Source organism: Parasteatoda tepidariorum, chromosome 3, assembly GCF_982258835.1.
Source record: "Parasteatoda tepidariorum strain Cologne lab strain chromosome 3, Ptep-v5.0, whole genome shotgun sequence".
Lineage (NCBI taxonomy): Eukaryota > Metazoa > Arthropoda > Arachnida > Araneae > Theridiidae > Parasteatoda > Parasteatoda tepidariorum.
In genome coordinates, this window is record NC_141757.1 from 113838247 (window position 1) to 113861550 (window position 23304).

Here is a 23304-nt window from a genome sequence, read left to right on the forward strand (position 1 = left end):
CTATAAAAAGAAGAAATCAGATATTATAAAAAAGAGAGAACAGGTTGCATAACAAGTAAGCTGTAGCAACACTACAGTAGTCTGTAAAACCAAGGCCAAATATTAAATAATACATTCCCAAAATTTTTACAATAAGTTGAAAAGCTTAAGAGCTCAAAGTAGATTTTTCAGAAAAATACTTGAAAAAGTAAATAAAAAACTAATAAACCCCAGTAAATTTTATTAAAATCTTTTACATTTAAAACTAATAATAATATAAAACTGCAATAAATCTTAAATAAAATATTTTTATCATTCAAAATTTTTTTATTGTAAAAAATGACTTTACAATTTAGTAAATTTTCTGCAAAATTCATGACGTATGAGCATTTTCAGGGAAATGACATAAATATTATTAAAATATCTAAAGCAGAATAGTTATATAAATGTAAAAAGCAAACTGGTATTGTAAATAGAAAATTATAATTAGAGAAGATGAAAAAATAAGGTTAAATAAACAATAATAATAACAATAAGACCCAGTTTAAAATCAGGAAAATTCCATAGAATGGATTAAATTAAAATCAAACAAACCTCTACATGACAAAAATTTACATTTAATACAATTATATTCACATCAACCAACACTGAGCAGGGTGGTCACTTAAATCCAGTCATAAATTTCCCTAATTTTTTTCAGGTTTTTCCATGTAAACATATTAAAATTTCCAGGTCGTCAAGTTTTTTTCTCCTAAAGTGTAGGATAGGTACAAGAAAAGTCTCCATATTATGAAATATTTCTTTTTCTTTTAATTCATTTTTTTTTCAATATTTCCAATGGCAAGACAAAAATGAAAATAAATGAACAGGAACAAAAGTAAAGATGACACAACAATAAATTGACCGAAGTTAATGCCTCATAAGTTCTCTGGCCTTCCAATAAAGCCCAGTCTCGGAGTCGCCCCTAACGACTGCACAGTGGCGGATGTGGTGTGGATAGGGATATTAGAGTTACAGAGGGGGCAGTATGCAGTAAGGGCTTGAGAAGATCCGAATACGGTGAAGGAGATCTGCAAGACAATCATGTCCGGTTACTATTTTATTTAAGTAAGATATTGTTTCTTATAATTTGTAACTTAGTAAGATATTGTTTTTTATTTTTTAATGTTTGGATAAATTTCTAAAAAATTAAGACACATGTGGAGGAAATATCTTTAACTAGTAGAATACATTGTTTTTAGTGAATAAAAAATGTTTTAATATGATACATTAAGTAGTATTTTCACAAAGTGTACCAAATGTGAAATAAAGAGTGACCCCAAAAAAAAAAAACTTTAATAAGTATTGTTTAATATATTTTCATTAAGCAAAAGAAAAGGATTCTAAGCAATTATACCTCAAAATTTTTTTATTTTTACAGTGGCTTCCAAAAGTGTTCGCACACTTATGACTTTTATTGAAATAGGGCTCTTTTCATTCATTAAAATGAATATTTCAGAAAGGGTATTTAATAATAAGATGTATAATCTATTCTTAGCAAAACTTATGGAATATGGAATATTTTAAAAACAAAGCAAAAGTTTATTTTTGAGAAATCAATAAATAAATAACAAAAATTTTACTTTACAATCATTGTACACTTAAATGCTTTCGGATTTCAGAATTAAAATTAGTGTCTATTACTTTAATTTTTTTTATTTAATTATTTTACATTTAATTTTTAGTTATTTATTTATTTGCAATTTAGTATCAAACTTGTGTTAGCAAAATTATATTTTAATTTTTGCTGGCTAACTCCATAATATTTTCTTCTATCATTTATAAGTGGCTCGTAGTCATAATTATACAACAGACAACCTTTGAAAGATGATTATTTGTCATCATAAGAGGTAATTCAGTAATGAATATTGCTAAATTAGTCTATTTTGCAACATTCCATTGTGTAACATGAGGTAAAATGCTTCATATCAGTGTGATCTGAGATTAAAATTATAAAATTTGCGAAAAAATTCATAAATTCCAATTTGAAAGTCGTAAAAATTTCTGCAAAATTTAATAAAAATATTCTGCTTAAATTTCATTTTCGATGAGGCTTTACTTTGTAAAATCAATGATAAATAGATCCCTAACGTAGTAATAATGTTTAATCGGTTAATGGAAACAAACTTAATACATTGGGTTTTGATGTGCATTATGAAGCAGAAAAAATGAGGAACTTTATCCAAAATAGTTGGAATAGTTAAGTATGGTGGTGTCTTTGTATGTTGGTGCATATCACAGGAATAAGGTAATTAGTCATTTATTGATGGCATAATGAATAAACCTGTTTATTTAAATATTTTAAGATACAATTTACAATTATCAGCCAAAAATTTGGTTATTGGAAACTTTGTTTTATATTAAAATTGCTACTGGTAAATTTAATTGGTAAATATTCTAATTATACTAAAAATTAGAATATTTACCAATAAGCAGAGTTTTTTTTAAAGTGTACGACGACTTTCTTATAAATAAACTTTTGCTTTGTTTTTAAAATATTCTATGCAGTTTTGCCAGGAATAGAGTATATTTTTTATTGATATATCCATTCTGAAATATTCATTTTAATTAATATAAAAAGTCCTATTTCATTGAAAGTCATTAGTGTATGAACTTTTTTAAGAGACACTAGATTTATATTTCAATATAAAGCTATTTTGTACTTTATATTATCTAAACAGAGCTCTTTATAAAATTCATTGATCCTATTTTATTTAAACCAATATCTAAAGTCAAATCAATGTATAAATAATGTAGTTTGTTAGGAATTAGCATTATTCTAAGAGATAGTCAGAATACAAAAATGAATGTAGTAAATGCAGAATTGTCAAATTTCTTCTTGCGCACTCTATAAGAAAACTCGATAAAATTCTTTAAATCTTATTCATTTTGCCTTCTTAGTTGAAATAAAAATATTTAAAGAATTCCAATCTAACCACATAGTTTTTTAGTTTAAATTAGTCAATTGTTTTTACAACTAGAAACCTGTCCTTGTACAGTGCAGAACAAAAAAACAAAGTTTTGTTTTCCTTCTTTCCAAGAAAGACACACATAGAGCCCATGCAAAATATTCGCCGAATGCGATAAAATTGTAAATTCAGTGAAAGAAATAGCGTTTTGGCGAACAATTTTTATATAGTTAAGAAAAATATATATTCCCATTGATCATGAAAATTACATCAATATGATTTTTTTTGGAATAAATCTTGTTTATTTTATTCGATTACAATAATTTCTTATGGATATGTCACATAACAATTAGAATTATATTAAGTCCAGATAATTTAAGCAACAAAAAAGCAAAGGAAAAAAAATTCAGATCACATGTCTGTTGCTGGATTACGCAATATCATGCAACAGAACTCTTTCCTTTGATTAACACTTTTTATATTTCAACCTTTAATAAATGTTTGGATAATTTATTGGCTAGTAATTTGAAGTGTTTAGTATGGGGCCTGCACGTGAATAAAAATTTTTGAGATTTTACTCTAATACATCATTTAACATATTTCTTATACATTTTTCAGTCTTTGCCAGCTTTTTAAGGTAAAAGGAGAAACAGTTTCAAAAATATCTCTAGATTGCAAACAACACTTACAAACGTTCAACATTTTAATTACTACACATTTCGTATTTTGAAGTAAAAATAGAATATTTACCATACTACTTCAAAATAGCGGGAAAACCAAGCAAAATTCTTCTCAATTTTCTCATTTCCCGGTTTTCTGGATACCGGATGAATGGTTCTCTACTGTAGTTGGTACTTAAAAGAACCTTTCAATAATTAAAATATGAAATAGGAGGCTAAAATGAAATTGAGAAAATTAGAAGAAATGCAACAATTGAAACGATTTATTGTCAAACATTGCTGTTAGTGATTGCAAGAAAATGTGTGATTGATTTGCCGAGAAATAATCCACTGATTTCATTGGCTGAGTGCACAAAAGCTAGTGCTATATAAAATCTTTTGTTATTATAACCAACCTTTGTTGTATAACCAAGTAATTTTTGGAGAATTTTATTACGCTAAAGATAAAACATTTTGTCAAAAAAAAAAACTAATCCAAAAGCATCGAAACAAACTAGAACAATAAATGGATTCAGCCCACAGACTAAAAGGGAAAAAAATCCACTTTTATTATCAGAAGCAATTCCCATTCTGAACTATACAGTCCCATATTCTCCAAAGAGGTCAAAGGTTTATTCACTCATTTAGCTACCATGGGAGTTCAATGTGGTATTCCAGTTTAACAGGGTTATAATGAAGCAAATTTTGATGCAAGTAAGGTATTGCTAAGTTGATGATATTTCAACTGTTTGGCAATAAAAGTCCATCTAAAAAAGGGGGGTTAAACGGATGGTAAAATAATTTAAATTAAGAAAAATAATTCCTGCTTTTCTTTAAAATTCCCTGATCTTTCTAGGCTTTTATCCAAATTTCCCTGATTTTCCCCAGTGCAAAAAATCCCTGATAATTCCAGGTGGGTAGCCACCCTGATATAGCAATATAAAAGTATGAAAGAATCGTTCAAACATTTTATGCAACATAAAATAAGAAATTTTTTTTTTGTTGTTGCATGAAATCTATAACAGGGTGCATAGTCAAATCTTTTAACAAAAAATAAGCACCTTTTAAGTACTTTTTAAGCACTAAAAGAATATTCTTAAGCACTATATACATTAACAAAATGCAAAATAGCTTTCAGAGACTTTACATGATCATTATAAAATAACTAAGTTTCTGATTTTAAAAAAAAAACTCTTTTTCTTTCTTGATTATATAAACCACCATAAAAAGATGGAGAGTATTCGCATTGCTTGAAATACAGCAAAACAAAAGTATCGAAGAATCATTCAAAAAATTTATGCAATGGAAAATTAGAAAATTGCACTCAAGTATTATTATGAAATTAAATATAAACAATTATGTTTTGTGGCATTTGTACTTTAGGCAAACATGTTACAAAACAGAATATAGCCACTATGAAGCATTTGTTTATGATAGACTATAATTCAACTCTCATAGCACAATAATTGAAAAGCCTCTATAAAAAAAATTATTAGAGATTTAATTCTAACATAAAACTTAATTTGAAAAGTTTGTTTCTGAGATTGAGTTTTGTTATCACTCATTGCAAAATCAAAAGTTAGCTGCTCCATAAATTTTTAATATAACTTTCACATGTTTATAGTATGAGGCATTAAGAAATAAATACATTCATAAACAACTACTATGATAAAACAACCAAGAAATAAAAACATATACACATAAAATGTGCAATTAGAAAACAATTTAAATGCTACCTGCAATAAGATTTTGTTGTTCTTCATGGCAAGACATCTTGTATTGTTCATAAATGTAGTTAGGAATTTAAACAAACCTAAAAGAAAAAAAATTTAAACATTTATTTTTTTAATGTAATTTTTTTTTTAAAAATTTAATGAATCATAAAATAGTTTAAATTTCATACTAGTTTTAAATAAGTATAACTTAATAGAGCTTAAAATAATTTAAAATTAACATATATATATATAAAAGAAATATTGTTGTTTCAAGTTTCTAGATTCAGTAAGAAATTTAATGCTTCTTTCAACCTACGTGGAAAAAACAGTTTTTAATTGCAATGAAGCTCAAATAATAGTATTAATTTCCAAGCTGTTTAATGCATCATTATAATAAAAAAGCAACACTTAGGAATAAAAATTAATTTAATGCATTTCTGAAGAAAATAAAATTATTGTAGAGCTTTAATATTTTACTTACACGTTAGAAATGAAATATAAATTTTTATAATTTTTAAGAAGTCAGTTATTATCATATTTAAACAGTTTATGCCATAAACTGTTAAAATATCATAATCAGTTTTTTAATGCTTTTCAATTAACAAATAACATACTAAAGATTGCATACTACTGCAAATAGCAAAATACCATACTTATTTTTAGCAATTGAAAGTTGTTTAGTATGCGACTAAATCTAAATGATTCATGTATTTTAAAATTCTGCACAAAACTAAAATAAATAAATTGAAGATAGTTATTTTATTTATTCATTTCCCCCAGTTTCTCAGTTTTTTTTCTTTTCATAAAAGTTTTTCCCACTTTCTTTCAGTGAAAGGCTGTTTCTGGACAAAATGAATGGGACACAAATTTAAAAGTCAAAAAATTCAGTAGATTTTACAAAATAATACAAATTTCATGATAATTGTTGCATAATGAACTATACACATAGTTAATTTTAGGAATTTTTATAGTCATCAAAATAGAAAAAAACTGTAATACTTTACAGTTATGATTTTATATTAAATGAACATTTATTCTGTTTACTCATAATTTTTAATAGTAACAAGCATCAAAGATAGTTAAAAGACTTTTTAATTAATTTCAAAAAGGGATTTCAGAATAAATAAAAAAAAACTGAACATTTTAGAGCAAAAAAAAAAGTCTTAAACTGATTTCTTTAAATGAGACTCGCTTTATTATGCGTCTGTTCAAATTAAATATCTGTGTAAAAATGCTATTTCAATAGGGATTTTTTCATGAAGCTCCTTGTTTAATTGAATTGCTTGTCAATTGGCTGTTAGAAGATACAACAAGTGTAATTCATTACAGAATTTATACTTGTAATACATTATTTTGTTCCTTCAGTCAAATTATCAGTGGGCAATGTTCAATTTTTAATATCAGGTATTTTGTTAAGTACTTCTTTTGTGATTGCTTCAAGATTTTAAAATAAATATTTTTTTTTAACTTTATAATTGCAGATTAATCTTGTTAGTTTTTACCCAGCAACAGAATGTATATACATGTTACTGCGATAAATGGCCAAAATATATACTTGGTCAAGTTGAGTACCACTGCCCGGTATGTCCTACATCAATATTTTTTTAAGGTCAAGTGCCACTGCCCATGATGCATTGAACCGGTAATCCGAACACTGATGTTTCTCCTAATATATCCTTAGAAGATATCGAATAAATATAATAATATCAACAGATAAATTTGTATCAAATCCGATTTAACAAATATTTCGGACATTCACCAAAGTGACTATGTGATTGTTGACATTCACCGGTGAAAGTTGACATTCTCTTAATTTCAATAATTTACGGTAACATATATTTTATAAGTATTTTTATTTCAATGAACAACATACAGTCCCTGCCCAAATTATTAGATGCACTAAAAGATTCTATGTGAAATCTTAATTATCAGGTGATACTATACAGTTCCATTGTTTTTATGCGCCTGAAACCGGTTTGCACTTGTTTACGTTAGTCTATCAATTGCTTAAATTAGACAATATGTAATATAAATTTGGCGATGGGATAAAAGAGACGATATATTATGTAAATATAGAGAATATTTATTATATCAAGCATTATATTAGTATGTTATAATAATTTGATCAAATATTAGACGCACTGTAGTGTTTTAATTATGACATGATTTGTACAAGTTTATAGGCAATACTTTTATGTTTAAACATCAGTAAAAAGTAAGCAACTATTTATTGGTTATGACAAATAATAATATCATTAAAAGAAAGGTAATTTAGCTGAGAGTATTTCATTAAAAGATTAAAAAATATATGTATAAAAATAAAACTTAACAGAAAGTAGTTAGTGGATTGACAAAAATTTTAAATGTTACATAGTTAAACAATTGCAGAATTTTAAAAACCTCCATTTTTATCTTTAAAAAAAAAGTTCATTTAAGTAAAAACTGCTATTGCGTTGATATTACACATTACAAAAATGAACAATATTTATTCGAAAACAACTATAATAATTTTTATTTCCTTTTAAGATTTATAACAACAGCTGGTGCAGTTAAGTTTACATGGTGAATATGAAGTATTATCAGACTTGTAAATGACGCATATCTTTATATTCCGTAAGATAAAATTTATTTTGGGCTTTGAACAACTTTTAATGCCATTTGTCAAGCAATTGCACAGGGGAAAAAATAACTGCTAATGATGCAAATTAAAAAATAAACTTTTGTTTAAAAAGGAGTATATAACAAGTTTTTGAATACAAAAAGTAAATTTTAAAATGAAAATAAATAAAAAGGTCAGTTAAAAAAAGAATCATAATTATGAATCATTTTTAAAAACTACCTTCAGATGATGAGTTCTCATAATCATATTTCTGAAACAAAATAATTATCAGAAAACACTTGAGATGGTAAGATAGACATATATAGCACTTTAATCTCTATATATGTATAGTATCTTGATATTTGTACAGTTAATATGCTTTAAATCTCTATATATTACAAAAAAATATAACATTAAAAAATATCATAAGTTCTATCCACAAGATAGAGGATATAAGTATGTACATTTAAATTTCCTTAAATATGGTTGAAATTTAGCATATTAACTGTAAAGTGCATACTATTCCATATTTTAATGAAATTTTTGTCATCAACTTGTTAATTTCAATTTATAAAGATGTCTGTGTGAAAAAGACTGAGTCAAAAATCTTTACGTTTCATGGTCTTGTACAACTGAGGAAATTATTCAGCAAATCTCTGAAATAATCTTACAGCTTTTATTGAATGTTTGCCTGCAGAAAAATGTTTATTAATCTTCATTGCAAAATGTAAGCTTATTTAATTTTACTCTTATAGTTACACCCGCAACGAAAAGTTACATTTATACCTCAACAGAAAAATTTTAATTAAGTAGGACTGTAAGTTATGAAATTTTGTATACAAAAATAGTAGTTTATTAAGATACAGTGAATTACTGACACAGAAAAAAATAATTTAATATTTTAATAATAGTTATTAAGTATTGTGGGAGTGACATGTTTCGGTTGCAGGACTCTTGTTAAATACATTTTTCTTATGCAGAAGAATAAATAGAAATGAATGATCATAAAATCATTGGGAAAATATTAAAGAAAATCCCGCAGAATATTTGCAAGAGAGGGACAAAAGCAAGACTATATATATGATACAGTGAATGACCAAAATCAAGAGAATATCGACTGTGGATAGTATTTTCTTCCCCACTCCGAAATGCGAGAAAGGCATCTTTAGAATATAATTCCATAGAAAAGAAAAAATCTTTTGAAAATTTCGGCAGAAAAGCAAAACTTTTTATTTTCAAAAGGAAAAATACTTCTGCAAGAACTCAGTAACGCTCTGCAACAATGTCGCCACAATTCTGTCATTCAAAAAACAGCACAAAGAAAAAGTAGTGACTAATTTTAGTTTTGTACTGCTACTTATAGCATGCTACATCTGACAACTGGTTTATAGGTATATAATTGAAAAAAATTAAAGAGGTTCCCCTCTTCTCGCTTTGCCTATTAACTCATGGCAAAAGAAGAAAAAAAATTATTCCTATTTTCATGCCCGTTTTGCATTAATCCTATTCATCAGCTTTTCCCATTCTGCCCTTCTCCCAGCAATTGTTTTCCAAAACAAAATAATCCAGCAAAACAAAATAATTATCAGAAAACACTTGAGATGGTAAGATAGACATATATAGCACTTTAATCTCTATATATGTATAGTATCTTGATATTTGTACAGTTAATATGCTTTAAATCTCTATATATTACAAAAAAATATAACATTAAAAAATATCATAAGTTCTATCCACAAGATAGAGGATATAAGTATGTACATTTAAATTTCCTTAAATATGGTTGAAATTTAGCATATTAACTGTAAAGTGCATACTATTCCATATTTTAATGAAATTTTTGTCATCAACTTGTTAATTTCAATTTATAAAGATGTCTGTGTGAAAAAGACTGAGTCAAAAATCTTTACGTTTCATGGTCTTGTACAACTGAGGAAATTATTCAGCAAATCTCTGAAATAATCTTACAGCTTTTATTGAATGTTTGCTTGCAGAAAAATGTTTATTAATCTTCATTGCAAAATGTAAGCTTATTTAATTTTACTCTTATAGTTACACCCGCAACAAAAAGTTACATTTATACCTCAACAGAAAAATTTTAATTAAGTAGGACTGTAAGTTATGAAATTTTGTATACAAAAATAGTAGTTTATTAAGATACAGTGAATTACTGACACAGAAAAAAATAATTTAATATTTTAATAATAGTTATTAAGTATTGTGGGAGTGACATGTTTCGGTTGCAGGACTCTTGTTAAATACATTTTTCTTATGCAGAAGAATAAATAGAAATGAATGATCATAAAATCATTGGGAAAATATTAAAGAAAATCCCGCAGAATATTTGCAAGAGAGGGACAAACGCAAGACTATATATATGATACAGTGAATGACCAAAATCAAGAGAATATCGACTGTGGATAGTATTTTCTTCCCCACTCCGAAATGCGAGAAAGGCATCTTTTGAATATAATTCCATAGAAAAGAAAAAAATCTTTTGAAAATTTCGGCAGAAAAGCAAAACTTTTTATTTTCAATAGGAAAAATACTTCTGCAAGAAATCAGTAACGCTCTGCAACAATGTCGCCACAATTCTGTCATTCAAAAAACAGCACAAAGAAAAAGTAGTGACTAATTTTAGTTTTGTACTGCTACTTATAGCATGCTACATCTGACAACTGGTTTATAGGTATATAATTGAAAAAAATTAAAGAGGTTCCCCTCTTCTCGCTTTGCCTATTAACTCATGGCAAAAGAAGAAAAAAAATTATTCCTATTTTCATGCCCGTTTTGCATTAATCCTATTCATCAGCTTTTCCCATTCTGCCCTTCTCCCAGCAATTGTTTTCCAGTTCTTTACTTTTAGGATGGCAAAATCCTCATCTACACACTCCTTCCATCTTTTTTTGGGCCTTCCTCTTGGCCTTTTATTGGAGGGGGTTGCATTAGAGACTTTCAATGCTGTTCGTTCTGGGCTCATTCTTACTACATGCCCGGCCCATCTCATTCTACTTAAATTAATAGATTTAATGATATCATCGCCATCAAAGATCCTATATATTTCAAAATTATATCTTTTCCTCCAGTTGTCTTTATCGAGTATAGGGCCAAAGATGGTTCGTAGGACCTTCCTTTCGAAGGTTGCTAATAACTTTTCTTCCCTTTTTGTTAAAGTCCATGTCTCTGAAGCATAAGTCAAAACTGACTTGATTAATACCTTATAAAGTAAGATCTTAGTCTTTCTTTTTATTAAGTGAGATTTCAATAATGATCTTAAACCATAGAAGCAGCGATTAGCTGTGATTATTCTTTTTCTAATTTCAGGATTGATGTCATTTTGAAAGTTTATTTCTGATCCTAGATAAGTAAAATTTTTTACAGATTCAAATTTAAAAGAATCTATTTTAAACAATTTAGGGATGGTTTCCTTTGTACCACAATACATATATTTTGTTTTCTCTACATTCACTCTTAAGTAAATTTTTCTAGCTGATTTTTCCAGTGCCACAAAATTTTCACTCAGTGCTGTCCTAGATCTTGCGATGATATCTACATCATCGGCGTATGCCAAAATCTGCACTAATTTATTAAATATAGTACCTGTAGTATTTATGCCAGCATCTCTAATAACTTTTTCTAAGGCTATGTTGAACAGAAGACATGCTAATGCATCTCCCTCATCAGCAGCTCATGTGCTGTTGAGAGTATAGAATCTTTTACTTGTTGCCATTCCCTATTTAATTCATAGCAATCCTCTTTCGCATTAAGCTCAGTTGAGAGTTGAGTTTGAAATTCCCTGCGAACCTCAGGATTGCTCAACTTATCACAATTAAATCTTACAGAATTGACCCTTCTTGCTTTTCTCACCATTGAGATTCTTTCCCTTAGCTTACAGATCACTAAATAGTGATCAGAGTCTAAGTTAGCTCCTCTGTGAGTTTTTACATCTAAAAGATTTGTACGATATCTAGAGCTAATTTGTATATGGTCAATCTGATTTCTGTATGATCCATCAGGGGATCTCCACATTACCTTATGAATGTTCTTATGTTGAAAGAAAGTGCTTCCAATTATCATATCATGAGATGCAGCGAAACTAATAAGCCTGACTCCATTATCATTTGAGACATCGTGTAAACTATAGTTTCCTAAAACTGGTCTAAATTCTTCCTCATGACCAACTTTAGAGTTGAAATCACCCATGATGATCTTCACGTCATGTCTTGGGCATAAGCCCCAGAGGCGATCTAACTCATCATAAAAATTATCTTTTTCCTCATCATCTCCTTGTTCAGTTGGTGCATACCCATGCAGCATGAAGGGGCAAATAAACATTAAAAATACGTTCGTTCGGTATAAGGTTTTGGACTTAACGTTAAAATTACGTCAATTTCACGTGATGATTTTCACCATTTCTTCATTCGTTAAAACGTATGCGTTAAAATGACGGTATTTTAACGCTATCAATTTTCCCTTAAAATATTTCGTTAAAAATTAGTACTAAAAATACGTTATATTAACGTGTACATTTTACCCATTTTTTTACCGATTTTTAAAAACGCTTTATTAACGAAAAAGTTACGCTTTGTTGCATAGTTATGTTTACGTTAATTTTTTAGGATTATAAACGTAAATTCAATGGTAAAAATGTTTCTAAAAAAGAATGTGAGTGCCCAAGAAGGATATTATTTTACGTCTCTCTTAAATTTGAATAAACTTGAGGAGACACGTGGAGGTTAACGCGACTCCTAAAATAAAAACATAATATTCAAATAGAGAGATGATCTAAAATGAGTAATTAAGTTGATTAAGAATAGAAACAATTAACAGAATGCCAGCCATAATTAAATAATAATAAATTTAATAAAAGGATAACAATTAAGGTTACAAGTTAAGTTCTAGATTAAACATCGTGGCGGACAGGTTGTCCCAGTAATATACACAGGCGTCGTCACAGACCGAACTGAGGAGAAAAACAGGTGCAGTTAGGTCTGCAATCGTGATTGTCCTTATCGCCAACTGGCGACGTAAGTTTGCCACATTTCGGCGTTTAGCTTGAAATTGGCTTAAAAGCAGCAGCCGCTGCATACTCCCTCCGCAGTGTAACGGTTAAAAATGGACATACCGTTGAGGTCTACGAATTGTTCTACCGGTACGAGTTGTGTTGGCTGGATCAATCGGTTTCACTGTCTCTGAGTTTTTTGCAGGAACGGTTGATTCAATCGACTCGACTGGAGAAGGATAAGTATGTTGATTAGTCTCTTTGGGCAGGAAAGCTGGTTTAAGCCTGTCTATGGAAATGGTATACTTTTTCCCCTTAAGTTCGATGTCGAAAAGTTTGTCACTTCTTTGCAGAACTCTATACGGACCATCGTACGGAGCTTGGAGTGGCTTTCTAACAGCGTCGTGTCTGACAAATACATGTGAGCAGTCCTTTAAATGGGGATGAACAAATATTGTTCTGTGTCCATGACGAGACATCGGGGCTGGTCTCACATTTTCGAAGTGGGATTGCAAGTCCAGGATGAGTTGATTTTGGGAAGCACTGGTCGGTGACGGAACGAAGAGTTCGCCAGGTAGTCTGAGAGGTCTTCCATAGACCAATTCGGCAGTTGTGGCTCCTAGATCCTCTTTAAAGACTGCACGGAAACCTAGTAGCAATGTAGGTAGAGCTGAAGACCACTGCTCGGTATTATAGGCCTTCAGGGCTGCCTTTAGTGGACGATGAAACTCCTCGATTAAGCCATTTCCCTGAGGATGATACGGAGAAGTCCTGATGCGTTTGATGCCTAGGAGTTGTGACAGGGCCACGAAAAGTGAGCTTTCGAACTGCCTGCCTTGGTCAGTAGTAACACGGACAGGACAGCCAAACCTGGAAATCCAATGAGTAAAAAAGGTCTTTGCAACTGTGTGTGCAGTTATGTCAGGAATAGGGACAGCCTCTGGCCACCGAGTAAATCTGTCGATCATAGTTAAACAATAGTAATTCCCGTTGGATGGTGGAAGAGGACCCACAAGATCCAGGTGTACATGCTCGAATCTTTGTGACTGGTCTAAAAAATTACTTACTGCAGATTTTGTGTGGCGAGTTACTTTTGATCTTTGGCATGGGACACATTGTCTAGCCCATTCTGCACAATCTTTACGTATGGACGGCCAAACAAATCTAGATCGCATCAATTTTGAGGAAGCGCGAATCCCAGGATGGGATAAATTATGTAAAGTAGTAAAAACTTTTTTACGAAATATTTCAGGAATGTATGGCCGAGCTGTGCCAGTTGATAAATCACAATAAATTGATTTACTACAATCAGGCAAGGTTATTGCTTTAAATTTTAAGACGTCAGAATTTGTCAATAAATCATTTAGTTCTTCGTCGGTTGTTTGTGCCTGTGCAATTTCGTTATAGTCGATTGTGTTGGGCATAGATATTGCTTCGATTCTCGATAGTGCGTCTGCCAAAACATTATCTGATCCTTTTATATGATGAATATCGGTCGTAAACTGAGATATGTAATCTAATTGTCTCGCTTGTCGCGGAGAACAATTATCAGAGCGCTTTCGGAATGCAAAAGTTAGAGGCTTATGATCTGTGAAAAGAGAAAATTCTCGCGCTTCAAGCATATGTCTGAAATGTTTGATTGCCGCATAAGCTGCCAATAATTCTCTATCGTATGCGCTATAAATTTTTTCAGTTGGGGAAAGTTTTCGAGAGAAAAAAGCAAGTGGTTGTGCATCATTGTTAACTATTTGCGCTAAAGCCCCTCCTATTGCGAAATCCGACGCATCCACGTGTAAAATTAATTTGGCATTCGGTTTAGGGTGCGACAACAGCACAGCGTTTGCAATTAATTCCTTACACTGTTTAAAATCATTATTAGCTTGATCTGTCCATTCAAGTTTCGTTTTGTCTTTCTTTTTGGCTCCTTTTAAATACGCCGTCAAGTGTATTTGATTTTGTGCTATATTCGGTAAAAATCTACGGAAAAAATTTAAAATTCCTAGAAATCTTTGAAGTTCATTAACGGTTTGAGGTTGGGGATAATTTAAAATTGGTTTGATTTTGTCGGGTAATGGTTTTGTACCATCTTGAGAAATAAGGTGTCCTAAAAATGAAATTTCAGGTACACCGAAAACACATTTGGAAGTTTGTATAGTTAATCCATACTTGTTCAAACGATCAAAAACCAAACGTACGTGTTTTCTATGCTTTTCTTCAGTTTCACTGAAAATTAAAATATCGTCGAGATAAACGTAGCAAAAGGAAAAATCACCAAGAATTTCATTCATAAATCTTTGGAACGTTTGAGCTGCTCCACAAAGACCGAAGTTCAAATAGGGAAACTCAAAAAGGCCAAATGGTGTACATACCGCGGTTTTCTGTACATGTTCCGGGTGCACTGGTATATGAAAATATGCTCTCACAATATCGAGTTTTGAGAAAATTTTCGCACCATAGAGAGAGTTTGAAAAGTCCTGTATGTGCGGGATTGGGTAACGATCCGGAGTTGTACACGCATTTAATCTGCGATAATCTCCTACAACACGAATACTACCGGAACTTTTCGGAACCACGTGGAGCGGAGAAGACCACGGTGACTTGGATGGTCGACAAATTCCCTGCTCCATCATGAATTGGAATTCTTTTTTAACGGATTCGTATAATCTAGGGTTTAATCGCCTAGGCTTACAATGAACGGGCGGTCCGGTGGTTTCTATATAATGCACAGTACTATGGTTAGAATCTATTAGTTTTAATGACAATTTAGTTAAATCTGGGAATTCTTTTAACATTTTATGATACTCTGATTCTCCGGAGATGAGTTTAATTGAACTAATAGGTTTAGGTTGGGCAAACATACCCTGTATTTCTAACTTCGTTACACTGTCAATAAGTTTTCGACGTTTTAAATCAACTAAGAGGCCAAAATTCTCTAAAAAATCAGCACCTATAATGGGTGTTGGAATAGTTGCAATTAAAAAATGCCATTTAAAATTTCGTCGAATACCCAGATCAACATTGATTAATTTTGAGCCAAAAGTTTTAATTTTCGTGTTATTTGCAGCGTATAATTCCAAAGGCTCAGGTCTTAACTTTTTAGATACCTTAGGCGCGGGGATACAAGATACATCGGATCCTGAATCAACTAAAAATTTTAAATGAGAACGTTTGTCGTAAACATAAAGGCGACATGAGTTTTTGGCTATCGGGATTGCAGTCGCAGACACTTGTTTTTCGATAGCCGAATCTAGTTTTCCGGGTTTTTAGTTTGATTATAAGCACAAGGCTCTCTACAATGTTTTGCACGAGCGCCAAATCTGTTATGGTAAAAGCAAAATTTTGGGTCGCTTCGCGATCTTGAAGGAGTTTGATGTCGGTGGGGAGATTTGTTATATCGTGATCGAGAGTGATCTCTACTACGCTCGCGAGATAATCTCTTAACTTCTGCACTCAACGAAGCTATCTCGTTTCGTAAAACGCTTATTTCAGACGGAGGATTGCGCTGTGAGCTTTCCGTAGTGTGTTGTCCAATAGCAAATACGCCAGTTTCTGTCGGAGTCGTACGGACTTCTGAAATTTTGTCTGCCATTTTGGCTAAATTGTCCAAAGATTCAGAGCTAATTGATAAGATTGTTTGAATTTCTTGAGGCAGTCTCTGAAACCATAAAGTTTTCAAAAAATCATCGTTGACGCTTTTACCCCCTAATTCGCGCATTTTTCTCAATAAATGGGACGGCTTAACGTCTCCAAGATGCAATTCAGAAATTAATTGGCGAATTTGTTCGTTTTCCGAAGCAGAGAATTCGGCTATTAACCGGTCTTTCAAAGTGTTGTATCTATCCGCAGCAGGTGGCGCAAATAAAATATCGGACACTGAGGATAAAGTTTCAGGATCTATTGATGAAACGAGGTAATTATATTTCGTTAAATCATTAGTGATTTTAGCTAGCTCAAAATTACTCTCTACCTGAATAAACCATAGTTTAATTTTTGATTTCCATAACGGGGGAATTTTTACTGAAAGATGGGAGACCTGAGATGCATTTGAAGAACGTGCAGCATTATCTGCATCATTAACCTGCTCCACCACATTCGGCATTATTTTAAAGTGTTAGGGCAGCAAATAAAATTAAACAATTTGTATGATGTAGTGATAAGCGCAAAGATCAAATTAAACTCGAAAATAATGCAAATACATTTACTAAAAATGGTAAAAGGTTTAAATAATTATTGCAAATGAAAGTGATTTTCAAACATTTCGGAAGATAATGCAGTATGATAGCAGACTCCGTACATGCCGTAGATCAATACTAACAGTAAGTTTAAATCAAAGATACTAGCAGTAAGTTAAATTAATACATTAATTTAAACATATTAAAGCAACAGTAATTTTGAAAAGACCAATCACAAAAAGACAGCAGAAATTCGATAACATACCCTTAAAATATCCATGTGTCCATCCATCCATATCTCCTTGCGATCACAAATTTGTAAATAAAATAAAAAAAAAAATTTCAAAAAATAACGCTAAATTTTAAATTTAGTTCTAAAGGAGCAAAAGTTATTAAAAATTTAAGCTGGTCTTCGCATAAATTTAGAAAGATTGCATAGATTCAAAGCCGGGTCACCAGTGAGGAGACACGTGGAGGTTAACGCGACTCCTAAAATAAAAACATAATATTCAAATAGAGAGATGATCTAAAATGAGTAATTAAGTTGATTAAGAATAGAAACAATTAACAGAATGCCAGCCATAATTAAATAATAATAAATTTAATAAAAGGATAACAATTAAGGTTACAAGTTAAGTTCTAGATTAAACATCGTGGCGGACAGGTTGTCCCAGTAATATACACAGGCGTCGTCACAGACCGAACTGAGGAGAAAAACAGGTGCAGTTAGGTCTGCAATCGTGATTGTCCTTATCGCCAACTGGCGACGTAAGTTTGCCACATTTCGGCGTTTAGCTTGAAATTGGCTTAAAAGCAGCAGCCGCTGCAAACTGAACAGTGTAGATTTTTATTACAATTTGTATTCTATTTTTAAATACTTATAATTATTTTTGTTTATTTAAACTGGAGATAAATATTTGTTTGTTGATAATATTGAGTTTGCTCATTGTCAATAACTGACAAGGAAACTATGAGTTTTAATTCTTATGAAACTAAACTAAGATGTGAAATTAAAGAATTTCCAAAATTCTGAATAAAGTAAAAATTTGTTACAACTTGTCATGTAACGAACATAATAACGTAAAAACACATGATTTAAATTTAAATCTTCTTTGTCAGATACAAGAGTCGTGGTGTAGTGGTTAGAGCGTTCGCCTCAAAGGTACGTTGTCCTAGGTTCGGTCCCACTCGGAACTTCGGTGGAATGTTGAGTTCCGGATCTTGCAATTTTTTTATTCAAAGATCATAAATTAAAAAACTTATTTTTTTAATTATGTTAAAATTGATTCATTTTTTTTATATTGAAATTATCGCTCTCCATATGAGTTTTTAAAAAATAATTATAATAAATTACAAAGAAATTTGTCTACTTTTAAATTCCATGTTCTTATTGCAATGAAAGAAGTATTTACTTTATTTTAAAATAATGATTTAATGTTTTTTTCTTACAAAAACTTCATAAATAGTAAAAATAAAATTAAAGTATTTTGAAAAATGTATGAATCTTGTTTCTTTAAAGTAGTATATATATTCATTACTGAAAGAGAAAAAAAGCATGCGTATCAAAAGACAGATAAAAAGGAATTCTCATAATTAGTTTTCGCAATAAAATTTAGTGTAGGAAGTTTTAAAATATTTGTTGTTATTAAAAAACGTTTTTACACACAACAACATTTTTACAAATTTATTGAATTTTGCTTTGAATCTTGAATTTTATAATCTAGAAGTTATTTAAATATAAAATCTCAATTGCAATGAGTAAATTATTTATGAAAATCATATATAGTAAAAAATAATATAAATTTATAAAATATAAAAAGTAATATAAAATAGCATAAAATATAAATAATAATTGTAAGTTTTGTTGTAATGTCAGAAAAATAATTTTTTTATCGGAGCAAGTAATGATAATTCTTTATTTCTCCGCAAAATATTATTTATGAGTGAGTTTTTGATTATGTGAAATTAAAGTTCTTTTTAAAATATTTTGAGCGTTAGTTCGGTTTCTTTTTCCTATCTGTCAGTTTTAGGCTTTCTTGCATTGAATAGCCTGTTTTTTGTTGTTGTTGTTTTTTTTCCATATGGGGCAATAATGTTACATAACAGGGAATTTACCTAGGGACACAATGCTTGGAGGGTTTTAAATAGTTAATGCAGTTAAATAAATTGTTTTTAATTATTTAGATCATATAAAGAAAAAAGAAAAAAATTTAAGGTAGGGAAAGAGAAAGTCCCTCAAAAATTTTAGTTCAGACCTTAATTTTGCAATGCTAATACATAGACCCTAAAAAAAAAACCACCTTTAAAAAAAAAAAAAAAAAAAAAAAAGGATTTAAATATTTGTCTTTTTGCATTTTGACATTAGTGCGACAATTTTTTTCTATGTTCTTTGACCAAGATTTTTTCATTTAAACTTAGTTCCGACTTAATAGGGGTTTTAAGAGCCATTCTAGTCCTTGACGGGGACGGTGCTCGATCCTCGACACCACCGAGTACATGCGATATATGTGCTATTAAAATCTGTGGAATCGAGAGGCCTGTGGTCGATCGCATTGCTGTGCCAAATGTACAGGGATCTGGAGAAAATTTCCTACCCCTTCAGATTTAAGTCTAAATGGATGATAAGCCTAATGTACAGCTCTAGTGCGACGCAACTGAAACTCCTACCTTCATTAGTTCGTTGACAAATTATCTGTTTACACTGTGTTATCTGGGAATACAATTTCAACAAAATCTTTTTAATATATACATACATTGCTTTTAAAAGGAAGGCAAATATCAGCAAACGAAAAAACAGATTCATAAAAATTTCCTTTTTTATTTTTTTTTTATCTAAGACACTGAAGAGGGGAAACGGAACGTTCAACGAAAATGGATCCTTCCAGCTAAAATTAAATATAAAATTTTTGATATATCATATGAAAATAACTTGATCCACGGGGAATGTTAACAACTCGACGCCCTTTTTTACCCTTTTTGTTATAATAAAGTTTTCAAATCCATTATATTACCTCTTTTATTTCTTTTTTTCAATTGAAATCGTGATTTAAAACGTGCTTTTTATTTAAATGTGCATTTTCTTATGTAATAAATATTTTAGGAATTTTTTCAAACTATTATTTTTAACACGGTCATCACCAACAACTAAAAATGATACCTAAATCATGAGACCATGCATTTATGCATGCCAATTAATGTATGTAAAATCTTTACCCACGCAGACGAGAAAAACAAAAAATAAGCACGAAATTTGAGAAATAACGTGTAATCACGATATAATAATTAAAATTAACCAGAGATAAATAAATGTACATGTTGATCCCATATTATGTTATTCGATAAAACTTTTATATTGGTGGATGTAGTTAGATTAAATCTTTTTGATTTGATGGAAGACCTAACGTAGAATGTATTCTACAATATCTTTCTTACTCTCATTTCAGATGAAATAGAAATCCTACAATTTATGGTTCATTGATCAGCCTATCTGATGCACAAAAAAATCAATGTACATTGTTAGTTTTACAGTTTTAAAATATAACATAGTTATGTCTCATTTAGTTAAGTTACTATAGTACGATCCTCTAACTATCAAATCTTCGATTGGAAATGAAGTTACTGGTTAGAGGAAGCAAAAAAGTGTAAAGTTTTAAAATAAATAATCACGTATTTTAAATAATCTTGTATGTCTTCCGGAGCAGTTATCTTAATTTATAATATTTATTCATGTTTTTCTTTTAATAATAAATTATTGTTATAAAAATTTTAGATTTCCAGAGCATAAAACAACAATTTTTATGAATTCATAAAAATTCTAAAAAGCAATAAAATCGGGTTTTTTTATGTACAAGCTATTCAAATAATATTATACTAGTTAAAATAAAATACTATTATATCTCTGAAATGAAAATAACACTACATAACAAATAGTAATAATTTTTTAAAAATGTAAAATAGTAATAATTTTTTAAAAATGCTGGACAGTTTTATTTAACTTTATTAAAAATATTATATGAAAGTTATTCTACAATGTAGCATTTTATTCCAGGTTTAATTAGAATAATAATAAGAAAAATAAGATGAAAAATCAAAAATAGACGAGAAAAAAATTGATTCACAATGTAGATTCAAAAGTAATGTTCCACATTGCTTCCAGTTATTTGAGTTTTCGTTTTACAAATGCATTAAATGATACTGAGTTTCAACTTTTCACTCCTTTTCCGTGGGAACAATTTCTACACAGGGACTGCTACCCCTACACTAGACAACGCTTATTTACATGTGTTGCACGCGTGATATAGCTATTCTATAGTGTACTTACATACGCCGAATTCAATGGTAAGTTCTTTTATTCCTTACTTTAATTATTACTATTTAGAATGTTAATTCATTATAATGCTTCACTATAAAAAAAAGTAAATAATTATTGTAGTTAATTCTACTTGAAAAAAACACAAATATTCTAAGCCTATCATTTGCGAAGTTTAACAAACTATGACAAAACGTAACGATTTTGGAAAAAAGCAAGAGAATTTGTTGATTCTCATTTACTGAGCATAAAATGTAAAGAGATGAAATACAGACCCTTATATACGATTGCTATGCAGTTGAGATATTTTTAATAAAATCATGAATATTTTAAAAGTATTCTGATGGACCTAAGCTTAATGAAGGAATATTAATCTGAAATAAGTTAAACTAGTTGAAGTTGCGATCTTATGTAAAGAAAATTTCCGTTTTAAAGCTTTAATTATCAAAATTATTAAATTACTGCTGCATTATTTTATTCACCTGGCAAATTTTGTTGCTATAATAAATAACAATTAACAAAAAGTAACAATTATAAGCAATATTCTGAAGATAATACTTAAATGTTATTAATCATGGTTGACTTCACAAACCAAAATATGAGTAGAGGGAATATTTTCCATCTGTGATTTGTTGTACCTACTATTGTGGATTTCAAACTTGCATACATTTAAAAAAGAAAACATGTAGAGGTTTGCCAGGGGGTAGTGGCTACAAAATATACCCTTTGAGTTTCTACCCATGTTTTGTTTTCATTGTGATGATAGCCACTGGAAGTTACCAAGACTTGTTGATTATTCTGCCACAGGTGATGATAAACAAATTTTCCAGAGTAGAAAAGAATTTTAGCTGGATTTATAATGTAAATTTTTCTGTTTCACTAATTTTAGGGGATATTTCCATATCTTAATCTGTTGCACTAACTACAATAGCCAAGCTACAAAATAGATGTAAACTTGAAGTTTTAAAAAAAAAAAAAAAACATAAATGTTTGCCAGATGGTTACAAGTTATATCTTTCGAGTTGGTCCCTTTCTGTGATTTTTTTTCTTTCTTTCAGTTTCTCCGATACCAGAAGTTGCCAACATGTGCTGATTATTCTGCTGTTGTTCATTTCATTTATCCCCTGATTTAATGAATCAAATAAAAGGGGATGTTTCCCTATTTGAACTAGTTTGTGCCAACTAAAAATGTTGAAGCAAAAAAAAAAAATAATAAGATTTTGTACTTTGTAAAAATTTAAAAAGAAGTATGTAGTAGAAGTTTTCCTGAGGGTTGCTACAACTTATATTCTTTGAGTTACTCCCATTCTGAGAAATTTAATTTTTCGTGGATCGCTGAAAGTTTATGAATATTTAGCCATAGGTAACAGCATAGAAATACTCATTAAACTTTTAATCCCCTATTAGGGTTACTTCTGTATTGTGAGCAGTTATGCCAACTGCTAACTTTTTAAAAGAATATGTAAAGGTGTGCGAAATGTAGCTACGAGTTATACTCTTCAAGTTGATCTCCGTTCGTTAATTTTTTTTAGTTCCTCCTGGTTGCTGCATGGAAGTTGCTTAGAAGATATAGTGATTATTCACCGGCAGATTCTTCTTTCTGTTTTGCCTACTCAGTACGAGATGGCATTTTTATTAGCAAATAAGACGAGACAAGTTTTATGTGTGAAACAGTCCTGTCATATTGTTATTAATTTGAGCTGTCTTATCTACTTACCTACTATTGTCTTATAAAGTATTAAAACTATTAGTTGTTGCATTTTTAAAACAGTTGAGTAGTAGCAGTTGTGATTCATGGCAGTTTCTTTTAAATTTACTTTTTTAAAGAACCGAGGGTTAAACACGCTTGATTGGTGTAAATTTTACAAGAGTTTATAGCAGATGGTTCTTCAGCCAAAATGTCGTGGAAGTATCGTCTTTA

The 23304-nt window shown here is 30.1% G+C and overlaps 1 protein-coding gene across 4 annotated transcripts in view; it reads right to left on the minus strand.

The window, feature by feature from the left end:
* Positions 1–205: 205 nt before the first annotated feature.
* The window catches only part of LOC122272800 (dual specificity testis-specific protein kinase 2-like), a 51817-nt gene continuing 28718 nt past the window's right edge, over positions 206–23304 (minus strand). For all 4 annotated transcript variants that reach the window (XM_087159944.1, XM_087159942.1, XM_087159945.1 and 1 more), the window contains 4 exons: positions 8141–8171; positions 5323–5399; positions 3678–3822; positions 206–1049 (listed from right to left, as the gene is read on the minus strand). In XM_087159944.1, the coding sequence (XP_087016070.1) occupies positions 3796–3822; positions 5323–5399; positions 8141–8171 (135 nt within the window). In that variant the 3' untranslated portion in view covers positions 206–1049; positions 3678–3795. The remainder of the gene's footprint in view (positions 1050–3677; positions 3823–5322; positions 5400–8140; positions 8172–23304) is intronic.